This window comes from Oratosquilla oratoria, chromosome 6, assembly GCF_046742065.1.
Source record: "Oratosquilla oratoria isolate Oo_2021 chromosome 6, ASM4674206v1, whole genome shotgun sequence".
NCBI lineage: Eukaryota > Metazoa > Arthropoda > Malacostraca > Stomatopoda > Squillidae > Oratosquilla > Oratosquilla oratoria.
In genome coordinates, this window is record NC_134782.1 from 66038616 (window position 1) to 66051695 (window position 13080).

General features: G+C 37.2%; 1 protein-coding gene across 1 annotated transcript; it reads right to left on the reverse strand.

Annotated features, from left to right (window-relative positions):
- Positions 1-3335: 3335 nt before the first annotated feature.
- Positions 3336-4400, reverse strand: LOC143026054 (serine/threonine-protein kinase Chk1-like). The gene has a single exon (XM_076186048.1). It carries the CDS (start codon positions 4398-4400, stop codon positions 3336-3338), a length of 1065 nt encoding a protein of 354 aa, XP_076042163.1.
- Between the last annotated feature and the right edge of the window lie 8680 nt (positions 4401-13080).

Sequence of the window (13080 nt, forward strand, 5' to 3'; positions counted from 1 at the left end):
CATATTCATCTTCTCATCTGACGGAAACTTGTGTCCACCCTTATGTGCTGAACACAGTGGAACAGAGCAATGCTGCGGCATTTTAAAGTTAGTTTTATCACGTTTGGAAACAAGACTGTAAAACAGGAAGTGAACTTTACGACTCATCATACAGTGCTGCCATCTGGTGAGGTAATGCGTGTTTACTCCCATTGTCGTTAAGGATGTAATCTATTGATTGATATCCATTAATTATTTTCGTATGTCCATGGACTCGTTCTTGAGTAGAAGTTCATAATAAAAGATAATAATTATGAGTTAGTTTGTGACCATTGTAATATGCCTTGCGAAAGATAGACGAGAAAAAAATAAAACATAAATTTTCCCTGCAAGTTTTTTTCAGTGAAACTTGCTATCAGATGCATTGCCTCTTATGTCCAGGTACCCACACGTCAACACACGAAGGGATGACCGTCCTGCTCTTCGGATTAAACATTGCATCCGATACTGATGCACATATATGGATGACTTCCTTCGAGGAAAGAAAAAACAGGACCACACAGTGAGTTCAATGGATGGGCAGTCAGTCTAGCCAAAAGATCCTTTTCAAAGCCTCGAGGTATCAGTATTATAAACCACCCAGCACAGGAATAGTTACCCAAGAAAAAGTACCCTTCCACACCTGAACATTTTCAGGCCGATTGAGCAACAGACAATAACGGGTATGTGCACTCACCAAAGAGAAGGCCACTTATGGAAATCCTGTTTCTCTAACTTCCTTTCATTCGGATTTGCAAATAGGGACCTCGGTCTTCGAGAAAGTGCGAGCAACATCCATGGAAGTGACCACAAGAAGACGCATCGGACCAAACTCAGCAAGTGGTGGGCAGAGAACATACGGTCATAAATCGTCGGTCTGTGTTTACCCCATGATAACGATAGGATTTGGAACATAAAGAAAATCCTTTCCCAGTGCACATTATCATAAATATTAAGGTATATTAAGATATGCATATAGGTGAGTGGATGGGTGGTGAGATAAACACAGGGAACCGTTTAGGGATCTATTCTGACGTTTCGTCCTTACCAGGACTTCCTCAGAGTACATACACATTTAAACAATTCACACCCTAAATACCCGCCGAATCTATCCGCGTTCCACTATGGTCGACCTGACCTCTCGTGCTCCTACGCTCTGCCTCTCGAAGTATCAAACGGCTGGCCGTTTTTGTTAATTTAACAAAAACGGCCAGCCGCTTGATACTTCGCGAGGCAAAGCGTAGGAGGACGAGAGGTCAGGTCGACCATGGTGGAACGCGGATAGATTCAGCGGGTATTTAGGTTGTGAATTGTTTAAATGTGTATGTACTCTGAGGAAGTCCTGGTAAGGACGAAATGTCAGAATAAATCCCTAAACGGCTCCCTGTGTTTATCTCACCACCCATCCACTCATCTATCTTACATATTTCAAAATGCACATAGCTTTGATATCCTTCAACTGTAGTCACAACGGGTTTGAGGTTTTCAATCTCAATTCCATATGGGGATTGTCAGCAAAAAATAATACGCTGACTTTACATGGTTAAATGGAATAGAATGATAATATCAAATCAACTTTATTGCAATATTTTGATATGACATGACTCAAGTTAACTGTTGAATCACGATCATATTCAGAGTTGAAAGGTGTCAAATGACAGTGCAAAAAAATTAGACTATTTCTTTTCACCATAATTTGATAAGTATAATGAACGGTTACGAAAAATATATGCGTTACACCAATAAATGAAATTGTTTTGTAAAGAGTAGTTGCTGTTCATATCTCATTAGAGTATAAATAAATCAAGAAAGGCTCATCTCAAACGTGTATATACTTTATACTCGCATGGTGTATTCTTGCCTTGCAGAAACATATAAGGAACCACACACTACTAAGACTAAAAAAATAAAGAAGATTAAATTAAATCAAATCAAAATAAAATCAATCGTCAAAGCGGTTCTGGAAAAAAATCTAAGTTTCGTAATATGTGACTCACCATTGTCTTGTACCACGTGTTGGACTCGTGATCGACAGCTTTTACCCTCCCGGAAGAGAGCTCAGAGTTGGGAAATGCCTGTGGGCAAAGTTCTCCACTTTGGTCGCCCAGAAGTGAAGTTAGCGTTTACTCCAACTTGCGAATCCAAGAAAGACTCCGAAACCTTCAACTGAACAAGTATGGCGAGTTTCTCTTCTTCAGGTCAGAAAATTGGAAGGTTTTATTTGTCCCAACTCTTTCCCAGTGATAAATGTTCTGTATACAATACACTGTGGTAATATCCATGTGATTTTATTCAACTGTGGCTATAGATTAGTTGAGATCCTCCTCAGATAAGAAAAATCGCCAATTGTATTTTGAGTTGTCTCCAAGCTAATTTACTCATCTCTGTATCACACCATTTGGAATGAAGAGGGACGGAAAAGTTTTCATGAAGGCTGCTCTACTGTGACAGGAAATTCTACTACTGAGTGATAACGACTTTTCTTCTTCTTCTTCTTCTTCGATGCTTGTGTTTGTCCTTGTTTGCATGTGATGTGTATGTATGCTAGTGTGTGAATACACACACACACATACGCACATTTTTATATCTATATATCTATCTACGATATATATATATATATATATATATATATATATATATATGTGTATATATATATATATATATATACAGTATATGTATATATATATATATATATATATAATGTATGTATATATATGTATATATATGTATATATGTATATATATATATGTTATATATGTATATATATATATATATATATATGTCCATATACATATGAACATATGTATATGTAGATATATATATATATATATATATATATTATATATATATATATACATATATACATATATATATACATATATATATATACATATATATATATTATATATATGTATAACATATATATACACGAGTTTATATATATATATATACATATATATATATACATATATACATATATATATATATATATATACACGAGTTTATATACATATATATATATATATACATATGTATATATATATATATATATATATATATATATATATATATATATATATATATGAAAACGTATTTATTTTGGCTAACGGTAGGCGACTTTATTCAGCTGAGGGGATATTCCTCCTCGGTTTCGGATGATAAGTAAGGCCATACAAAATTATTGGTAGTGACCTTTAGTGAGGACAGTATTTACTAGACGTCGAGGCAGGAAAGGTGGCTCATTCACGTTCACTGGAGTGGTTTTTCAATTTATCCGGATATTCTATGAGTGCATTTTTGTTGTTGATTATATGCATTCACTGGTGGGGCTTTTCCTCGTGGCGGAGCTGACGCCATCCACAGATTCTCTTCTCGGGGTCAACTGCCAGTAGGCGCTTCAACAGCGACCATGAGGACAAGCCTTCAACTTTGTTCCAGAACTTTTTCTTGAAAATCTTCTTCTTCCTCTTGACCCAGAGGCTGTAGTTCCTGTCTTCAGGGTCGGCTGTCCACCAAGGATGACCCGCCGTCAGCATGTTGAAGAGGATGATGCCGCAGGCCCACACGTCGATGGGCGGTCCCCTGTACTTCATGCCAGTGAAGAGTTCTGGGGCCATGTAGCTCTGGGTGCCCAAGAAACCCGACAAATAAATTTCAACGCCCTTCCAGATGTACAGGCTGCAGAGTCCCAGATCGGCAATCTTGACAATTCTCTCTTCTGTGAGGAATATGTTGTCGGGTTTGAGGTCCCTATGAATTACTCCTCTTGAATGCAAGAATTCGACGCCCTTCATGAGTTGCTCGAAGTAATGAAGGGCGTCTTCTTCGGCCAACGGTCCTTCCAGATCCCCAAGGGAGCCGCCGCTTGCGTACTCCAGGTACATGAAGAGAGTCTCGTAGTGCTTTTTCCAGAAGAACAGCTTGATGACATTTTCATGGTCAAGCTGACTATGGATGATGGCTTCAAACAGTTCCTCGGAGGAGTCGGTTTTACACTTGACCTCCTTAACGGCTAGAAACTTCTCAGTCTCGACGTTCTTGAGAAGTTTGACGTAGCCGAAGGAACCTACGCCAAGGTATTTCACATCCTCCCATTTGTTGTTGCTTCTGTGAGCTTTTGCTTGTTCTTTGTTTCGTTCGACTAGCTCACGGGGAGGGAAAATTAACACAGGACTTACTGGAATAGTCGTTGGGGTCTTTGCCTTCTTTCTTGACCCTCGACTTCCATTTTCCTTCAAAGGGATACTTTTCTCTTTCCCCGAACTATTCTTTGTCCTGTCCTCGATGCCCTTGCTGTCCTTGCTGTCCTTGCTGTGGCTCCAAAGGTCCTTGCTCGATTCTTGAGATCGCCAGCAGCAGACGAAGAGTCTAAAGAAGAACATCGCTAAAACTTCTATACACAAAAGACCATCTCTGGCTCGTTTGACGATATTGAACGATTCTCAGCAGACGTCGTCTGAGTTTAGCCCCGGGGAAACATTGGTTGCGGTGAACGAGACATATGCTATTCCTGCACTTGGAGTCACAATATTTCTCTACAAAATAATTACCCTATTACTCTCCCTTTTTATACCTATGTATATGTATATGCATATATATATACATATATATATATACACATATATGTATAATATATATATATTTATAATATATATATATATTACAGGTGAAAAATGTAATCACACATTTGTCAATAACGTAGAAACCACTGTTGGAGTAGAAAAGACTGGAAACGGGGAATCTATATATTTCGATTGCAAACTGCAATCCTCTTCAGTAGAAGAGGATTGCAGTTTGCAATCGAAATATATAGATTCCCCGTTTCCAGTCTTTTCTACTCCAACAGTGGTTTCTACGTTATATATATATATATATATACATATATACACACACACGCACAGACACACACCCACACACACACACATATATATACATATATATATAGATGTATATATATATATACTGTATATATATGTGTGTATATCTATATATGTGTGTGTGTGCGTGCGTGTGTGTGTGTGTGTGTGTGTGTGTGTGCGCGTGTGTGTGTGTGTGTATGTGTGTGTGTGTGTGTCTGTGTGTGTTTGTATGTGTGTAAGAGAGAGAAAGAGTGTGATTCACCTTGGTCTTTGCATCACGTGTTGGACTCGTGATCGACAGCTATTTCCATCCTGGAAGAGAGCTCAGAACTCGTATGACCCATCTATGGGTAATGCTTTGACTTTACATGCACACACACACCCAACTCCCCGCCAACGAGAGTTGGAGTAACGACTCAAAACGCAGCGGTACTGAAAAAAATGTCAGCCCTGGGTAGGATTCGAACCTGGACCGCCGTAGTGACAGGTTGGGACTTTACCAACCGCGCCACCGAGTCGTGTGTGTGTGAGTGTGTGTGTGTGTTTGTGTGTGTGTGTGTGCATGTATGTAATGTATATATACATATATATATATATATATATATATAATATATATATATATATGTGGTGTGTGTGTGTGTGTGTGTGTGTGTGTGTGTGTGTGTGTGTGTGTGTGTCAGGGTTGCCAGATTGGCGTTTTTAATGCCAAATTTTGCATTTTTGGCATTTTTTTTACTGTGGCAGGAAAATTTGTTGGGTGGCATTTTGTGGAATTTGGCATTTTTTCTGGCGTTTTTAAATACCCGGTCGTGGTAAGAGATCATTCTTTTACTTGCATCAAGTTGTAAGTGTATTTCTTTCATCAATGAAACCATAGTGCAGTTAGAAAGGCGCCTTCCTCCCACTCAAAATACATTCAAGAAGTTGTCAGCATTGAGCCCAGTAAAGATTCTTAATCAGTTAGAGAGGGCAAAGTTTCAAGATCTCCCCTTCCCACATGTCAGTGAAAGTAACTTTGGTCAAATTGAAGAACAGTACAGGAAATTTTTGTATGTAAACTGGGGTGAGGAACCTGTGTTCAATGGCAAAATACCAGAAGACAGTACAGCTTTTTGGGTTGGTGTAGGTTCCAAAAAGGTAATAGGCTCCCACCCTTTCATAGAAATCTCTGAATATGTACTTTCATGCCTAGTGCCCCTGTCAGTAATGCTGTGGTTGAAAGGGTGTTCTCACATGTGACTTATGTGAAGAACAAGTTAAAATACAGGATGGAAGTGAAAATGTTAGATGCAGTTATCCGCATCCGCACTCATCTACATTTTAGAGGGAAATGTTGCAAAGATTTTGTGCCTAGCCAAAGGATGTTTCAGCTCTTCTCCAGTGAAAATATGTACGAACATTTCTGAATCTGATGATGCTTTTATTTAGACTCAATAAAAAAGTCACAAATGTTTTTTTTATTTATGTATGTCCGAGTCTCTAGGAGGCTGTTTTATAAACTGGTTTAATTTATTGTAGAGGATACCAAAAATTTTACTTAGGAACTTAAACGTTTTATCTAGATGTTTCATACTGTTTTTCCACATCAATGGAAATCGATGACTTAATTTATTCGTGAAGTATATTACTATAGGTCTCTGTGACCAGTAATGGTACGATATGCTCCCTGATTTTATATATCAGTCAACGATGGGGCCTTTGCTCACATCTGATGGTCAAACAATTATCTAAAAAACTGATTCTTTGATTTTAGCGACTCTAACAGTAGTTGTTTGGGGCAAAATCACCCCACCATAAAAAAAAAAAAAAAAAAAAAAATTGTGCTCTACACCAGTGGTTCTAACGTTTTTGCATTCGCGACCCCTTATCCAAAAGTTTGAAACCCACGCGATCCCCCCCACCAGCAGCAGCAGCTTGATTTGCACTTTATTTTTGTTAAGTAGAAAAAATAAAGTCATTAAAAAAAATGATTCAATAGATCTAAATTGGAGGTGATGCCAATTGCCAGGCTCAAGCCAACACCAATAACGGTAGGAAGCGAAACCATAGAATACTCAAAGATTGGGAAGTTACTGGGACTACAACTGATGCAATGGGGCGTAATGACACAAGTCAGCAACAGGTTAAAACAAACAAAAGTCATCGCGGCAAAACTAAGAAGATTGAAAGAAATGGCAGAGGAAACTATAGGTGCACCTATACAAAGCCTTAGTGAGGCCCATGATTGAATATCCAGACGTACCCCTCAACACCATATCCAAAACCTAGCTTCAGAAATGACAAAGCCTTCAAAAGAAACTCCCCAGATTCGCCAGTGGGCAGATCCCACCATATCAAGAAACTGTAAAGATTCTAGCCCTTGGCAAGTTGAATCTGGGAGAAACTCTTTGAAGACCCGACAACCCCCAGAGAATTTGGAAGCAAGCAAACTACAAGATAAAACACAACGTGTACCAGAAACCCAAAGCTGACCCTCACTACCAAAATATACAACCTCGGAACAATTAGACAATTAGAATGCAGCGTAAAGGCGAACTTACTTAGCTCAACATATATAATGACTATAGAAGAAGTGTCGTCCCCCTTTCTATCAACCCAATGTGCTTCCTCAGTATGGAATACTCGTATTATACGAGTCGTATACAGTATATACAGAAATATGACCAATTTAGCCAACGATACGTTTCTTGTTGCTGCACAAATCTCTAAAGTTACCCCTTTGATTTTGCTTTAGCATATTTATTTTACAAAGATAAAAAATTTTTTTATTTAAAAACATAATTTTATAATATGTAATTTACATTTTAAAGAAGTTATTATAACCTCAATATTATTATATCAATTGTAATAAAAAAGTGTCTATTTATATAGTATTTTTGAGTAATAATATTTAAAAATAATTTTTTTTATATATATTTACCTCCGTATACGCAAATACGACGGTAATGTTTCGAATTTCAAGCTTATTTTTGTCGTCGACGTTAGTCGACAAATGTATCCTAGATGACAATGTTGCAAGGACGATGTGTGTAGCTTATAGTCGTTGGATGTGCTTGTTGCTATCATATCTCATTCAACGATAATCGGTCATTGCTCATGAAACGAGTTACTAGAGCAGTGGGCCCCTAACCCCAGTCCGTGGATCAATTAGTACCGGTCCGTGAATCAATTAGTACCGGTCCGTGAATCAATTAGTACCGGTCCGTGAATCAATTAGTACCGGTCCGTGGATTAATGGGACCTTTCGTAGTCAGGCTCGTAGATTCCTATTAGCGCTAGAATTTTCAATTGTCTCGGATTTCACGAGGCAAAGGGGTGACTTAGCTAATTTGGAAACCGATATTTAATCAAAGATACGCAATAAATTGCTGCATAAATGTATTTAAAATTAAAAACATGACTCTTAATGTTATAATTTTTACTTACTGGTGTGTGATAAGGCTTTGTTAATTCAATTATAAGGTAAAACTAAAAATAGGTAATTATTTTTACTGAAGTAACTATGAGCAGTAAAAATAAGAGGATGTACATTTCGGTTTGTGCATTTTATCTGAGAGTGTTGAAAAATAATGGATATCACTGTCACGTCCTGTATATGAAGATAATCAGTGAGATAAAAAAAATAACAACAGTGGTGGCGGACGTACGAAGTTAACGACATTTTTGTAAAGAATAGCCTCTTAGATCTGCTGGGAGCTATTTTCAAACAAATATGACTAATTTTACGTGTGCCGTGGCAAACTGCACGTCAGATTAAAAAAATATATATAACTTAAGACAAAGTTTATCGTACCGAAAAAATTAAGTCTTCGATGCAAAATTATATTTTCGATACATTACATGGATTTGCCTATTGCTTGGTGCATTCAAATGAAAGTATGTATCAGTATACGTCCATTGAAGTCGGTAGAAAATGACAAATTGCTTGGCTTGATACAATTATAGGCTGTTTTACGAATATCATCTGTGATTATAAATAGAGGCTCAAACAACCCTATATGCCGTTTGCAATCATGAAATTAATTGACTTAAATTTCAGACATAATAATGTACAACGATACACCTCTGTAAGGTTATAAAACTTGCCCAAAAAAGTATTTATTTTCCGGCAAGAATTCCAAAATCTGGCTGTGTCTGGTATCAATTTGCTCACTGCGAAAGGTCCCATTAGTACCGGTCCGTGGATCAATTAGTACCGGTCCGTGGATCAATTAGTACTGGGCCGCACAAGAAACATTAAATTATTTCCATTTTATTTACTATCGATTTTCGTATGATTTATTTTCTATATTTGGAATCAGTTTTGTGGCTCGCCGTTGTACTTTTTCCAATCTGTCAATGTCTTTAACATAAATCGTTAGATCGTCTACATTTCGAATATGCTGTTTCTGTATGGTCACTGAAGAGTCCTCCTCTATCACAGGCAAAATGATGTTTGGCTCTGGTCCGTAGGGGCGCCCCATGTAGACCCTAAAGTATCAACTGCATGCTACTTTACCACAATAACATGCAGCCAATACCCCAGACGGGGTGCAGCCAATACCTCCGACGGGAAAAATAATTTCAGATTTGGAACATGGGATATGAGCAGCCTCTTTAGAGAGGGCCATGCAAGAACGGTTCTTAACGAAATGGAGAAGTATTTTGCAGGAAGTACGATGGACAGAGAGCGGAGAATGTACTATGGATAGATACTAAATCTTGTATTGTGAAAGAGAAGATGAAAGGCACAGCCAAGGAGTGGGAATATGTATGAGCGATAGAGCGAGGAAATCCTTAATAAAGTTTCAGCCAACCAATGAAAGACTACTTAAAGTTAGATTCAAATGTAGATGGTTTAATTTGAGTGTGGTTGTGACATATGCACCGATAAATGATAGCGATGAACAAGATAAGAACGACTTCTATGAAAAACTACAAGAAGTAATGGATGAAATACCAAAAACATGATATTGCCACCAACCTTGGAGATATGAATTCGAAAATTGGAAAGGAAACTGAAGCTTTCTCACCATCAATAGGTAAAGAAAGTTTACAACAGGAAAGTAATGAAAATGGAATCAGGCTGGCATCGTATGCAAACCAAAATATTCTGGTAATCGGTGGCACAATTTTCCAACCTAAAGACATACACTAAAACTACATGGATATCACCGGATGGAAGGACAAAGAACCAAATAGATCATATTTTAGTAAATAAGAAATTTAAAAGCGCTCTGCAGGATGTAAGGGCCCTCAGAGGAACTAAGAGTGATAATAATCACTTTCTTGTCATAATCAAACTTAGGACCAAATTAAAGATTAATAAGAACCTTAGAGCAGAAAGGAAAAAGCTTTATAATGTTGAACAACTGAAGACGGAACAACAAAAATTAACTGAATACCAAGTGAATATAAAAAATATATTTTCTACAATTAAGGAGACAAAGAAGGAGGACAAGACCAATGTTGAAAATGAATGGAGAAAAATTTAAGAAGTGGTGAAGGGAGCAGCAGAGCAAATAATTGGATTTAAAGAAAGACAAAACAAAATATCTTCTTTGATAATGGATGTGAAAGAATAGTTGAAGGAAGAAAACTAGCAAAAGCCAAATGGTTGATAAATACGACTGATGGAGAACTAACAAGAAAATTACAGAAGACGAAAGAAGCTAGAAGAATAATTAGGAGAAAAAGAAAAGGCAATAGATAAACAAAGAGTTAGATAAAATAGATCAGGATTCTAAAGAAGGCAAGGTTATAGAACAATATGAAGGAGTAAGGAAACTTAGGAAGGGATATCAACCAAGAACAAAGATGATAAAAGATAAAAATGGTGAAATTTTGGTTCATGAAAAAGAGGTCATGGAACGATGGGAATAATATTTTAGGGAACTCTTAAATAGACCTGGACCTGAAAACCCTTTGATTAGTAAAGATATACAAGGACCAGAGGGTTACCTGGAGGAACTGTCGTTGGAGGAAGTAAGAAAATGCATCAGAGGTTTAGATAGCAATAAAGCTCCAGGAAGAGATAATATCCCAGTAAAACTCTCAAAATTAGGTGGAGAAGTTTTAGAAAGAAAACTGACTGAATCAATACAGCTCATATGGAGAAAGGATAGAATACCATCATCATGGAATGAAGGAGTGATAATACCAATACATAAAAAAGGAAATAAAAACGAATGTATGAATTATAGGGGCATCACACTGTTACAGACTGGATATAAGATCCTTGCTAGAATACTATATAGCAGATTGAAAGTATGCGCAGAGAGTGTAATAGGAGATTATCAATGTGGATTTATGAATGGAAAGTCAACAATTGATCATATTTTCACAATAAAACAAGTAATGGAGAAGGACTCGAACCTTTGCCTTAGAAGCTTATTTCTATTTGTCAAAATGACACACAACATATATATATATATATATATATATATATATATATATATTATATATATATATATATATATATATATATATATATATATATATCATATATTATTTATATAGAAATATATATATATATATATATATATATATATATTCGTATATAAATAATATATGATATATATATATATATATATATATATATGTTGTGTGTCATTTTGACACAACAAAATAGACGAAAACGTTCGGTATCTGTTTTTTCAATTTCCCAGTGGTTTCTGCAAAAATATACATATATATATATATATGTATATAAATATATGTATATATATATACATGTATATATATTATATATATATAATATATATACATATACATATATAAATATACATATACATATATATATATATATATATATATATATATATATATATATATATATATATATATATATAGAGTATATATGTACGGTTATAACGTGGTTAGTCCTGTGATACTTAGACTATCTGGGAAGACCGTTTCCTAGAACCTCCACAAGTCCCTGCTCCTGCAACCGCTCTGATAACTCGGGGGAATTTCTTGAAGAGGACCAGGACTTCGCGATGCCGAGAGGGCACGCCCCGGAGAAGCAAGTAACAACTGTCTAGAAGGTCCTCCAATGGGCCCGAACCCCGAAGAGCTCCAACAACATCTTGATGAGCTCATGAATACTCATCTGGAGGAGACGACGCCGAAAAATGCGCTTTTGAGGTCGTAGAGGCCAATCCAGCAACGAAGTCCGACGATGCCACCACGGAGGTCCTCATGGACACGGAGGAGGGCAGTCGAGGATTTTATTCAGCTGAGGGGAGCCCCGAGGATGACTCGATCAATCATATGTAACCTCGAAGGTTTCGAGGTATGATACGAGTTGATGGATTCATTGTTTGGGGCTCCTCTCAGAGGAATAAAATCGTTTACCGCTCGCCAAAGTAACGTTTCGGCCTGGGCGAATGAAGGAATGCTGCTGGATCTGGATCTACGGTGTGTCTCTGCAAGACGTCTCTACGCGTCCAAAAAATAAAAATAAAAATAAAATAAAAAACAGTGCAGGAGTACTTTTGGGGCTCTAGACTCCGGAGGAAAAAAAAAGAAAAAGAAAAAAAAAAAGGCGTAAAATTATTGGAAAAGGCACTCCCCCAGATTCTGATAGCCTCCGAAGTCATTGACAGAGACGAACTCGGGCAACCTGAATTGGATTCAGAAAGGCTTCGCCACTTTCCGAAAGGCTTTGGGATACGACAGAATGCTATTGAAAACGGACTTGCTCTGACAGACTCGGAGAGACTGACAGACAAAGAATGACAAGAAGGTGTCTTGAAGAGTCCGACAGAATTTCGGAGTAAAGAATCAGGAGAAAAAGTCGAAATAATCTTCCGACTTCTTCTTCAAGTTAATACCGAAACTACGTCAGACTCCGACAGACTCCAGCGTAGAGACGAACCACATATTTTGACAGAAACGGACATACAAGAGATGAAAAATTAGGAAACTAGACAGATATTCTTAACAATAATCCCATGTCCTAATATTAAGATGTAGTTGTATAACGTTGCATGAAACTTGAAAAAAACCTCACTCACCCACCTCGTGAGTTCGACACGTTATCCACTAGGTTACCGTGCGGCCCGAGTGTTTAAAACGGTCACTTTTTCTGAAAGACGCGTGCATCATAATGGCCGTGAAATAAGTTTTCATTCCACTACAGTACTGAAGCCAACAGTAATCCATAACCTAACAGGTTACGTGTGTTGTACCAAGATTTCTTCAACAGTGCGAATGCTAACCC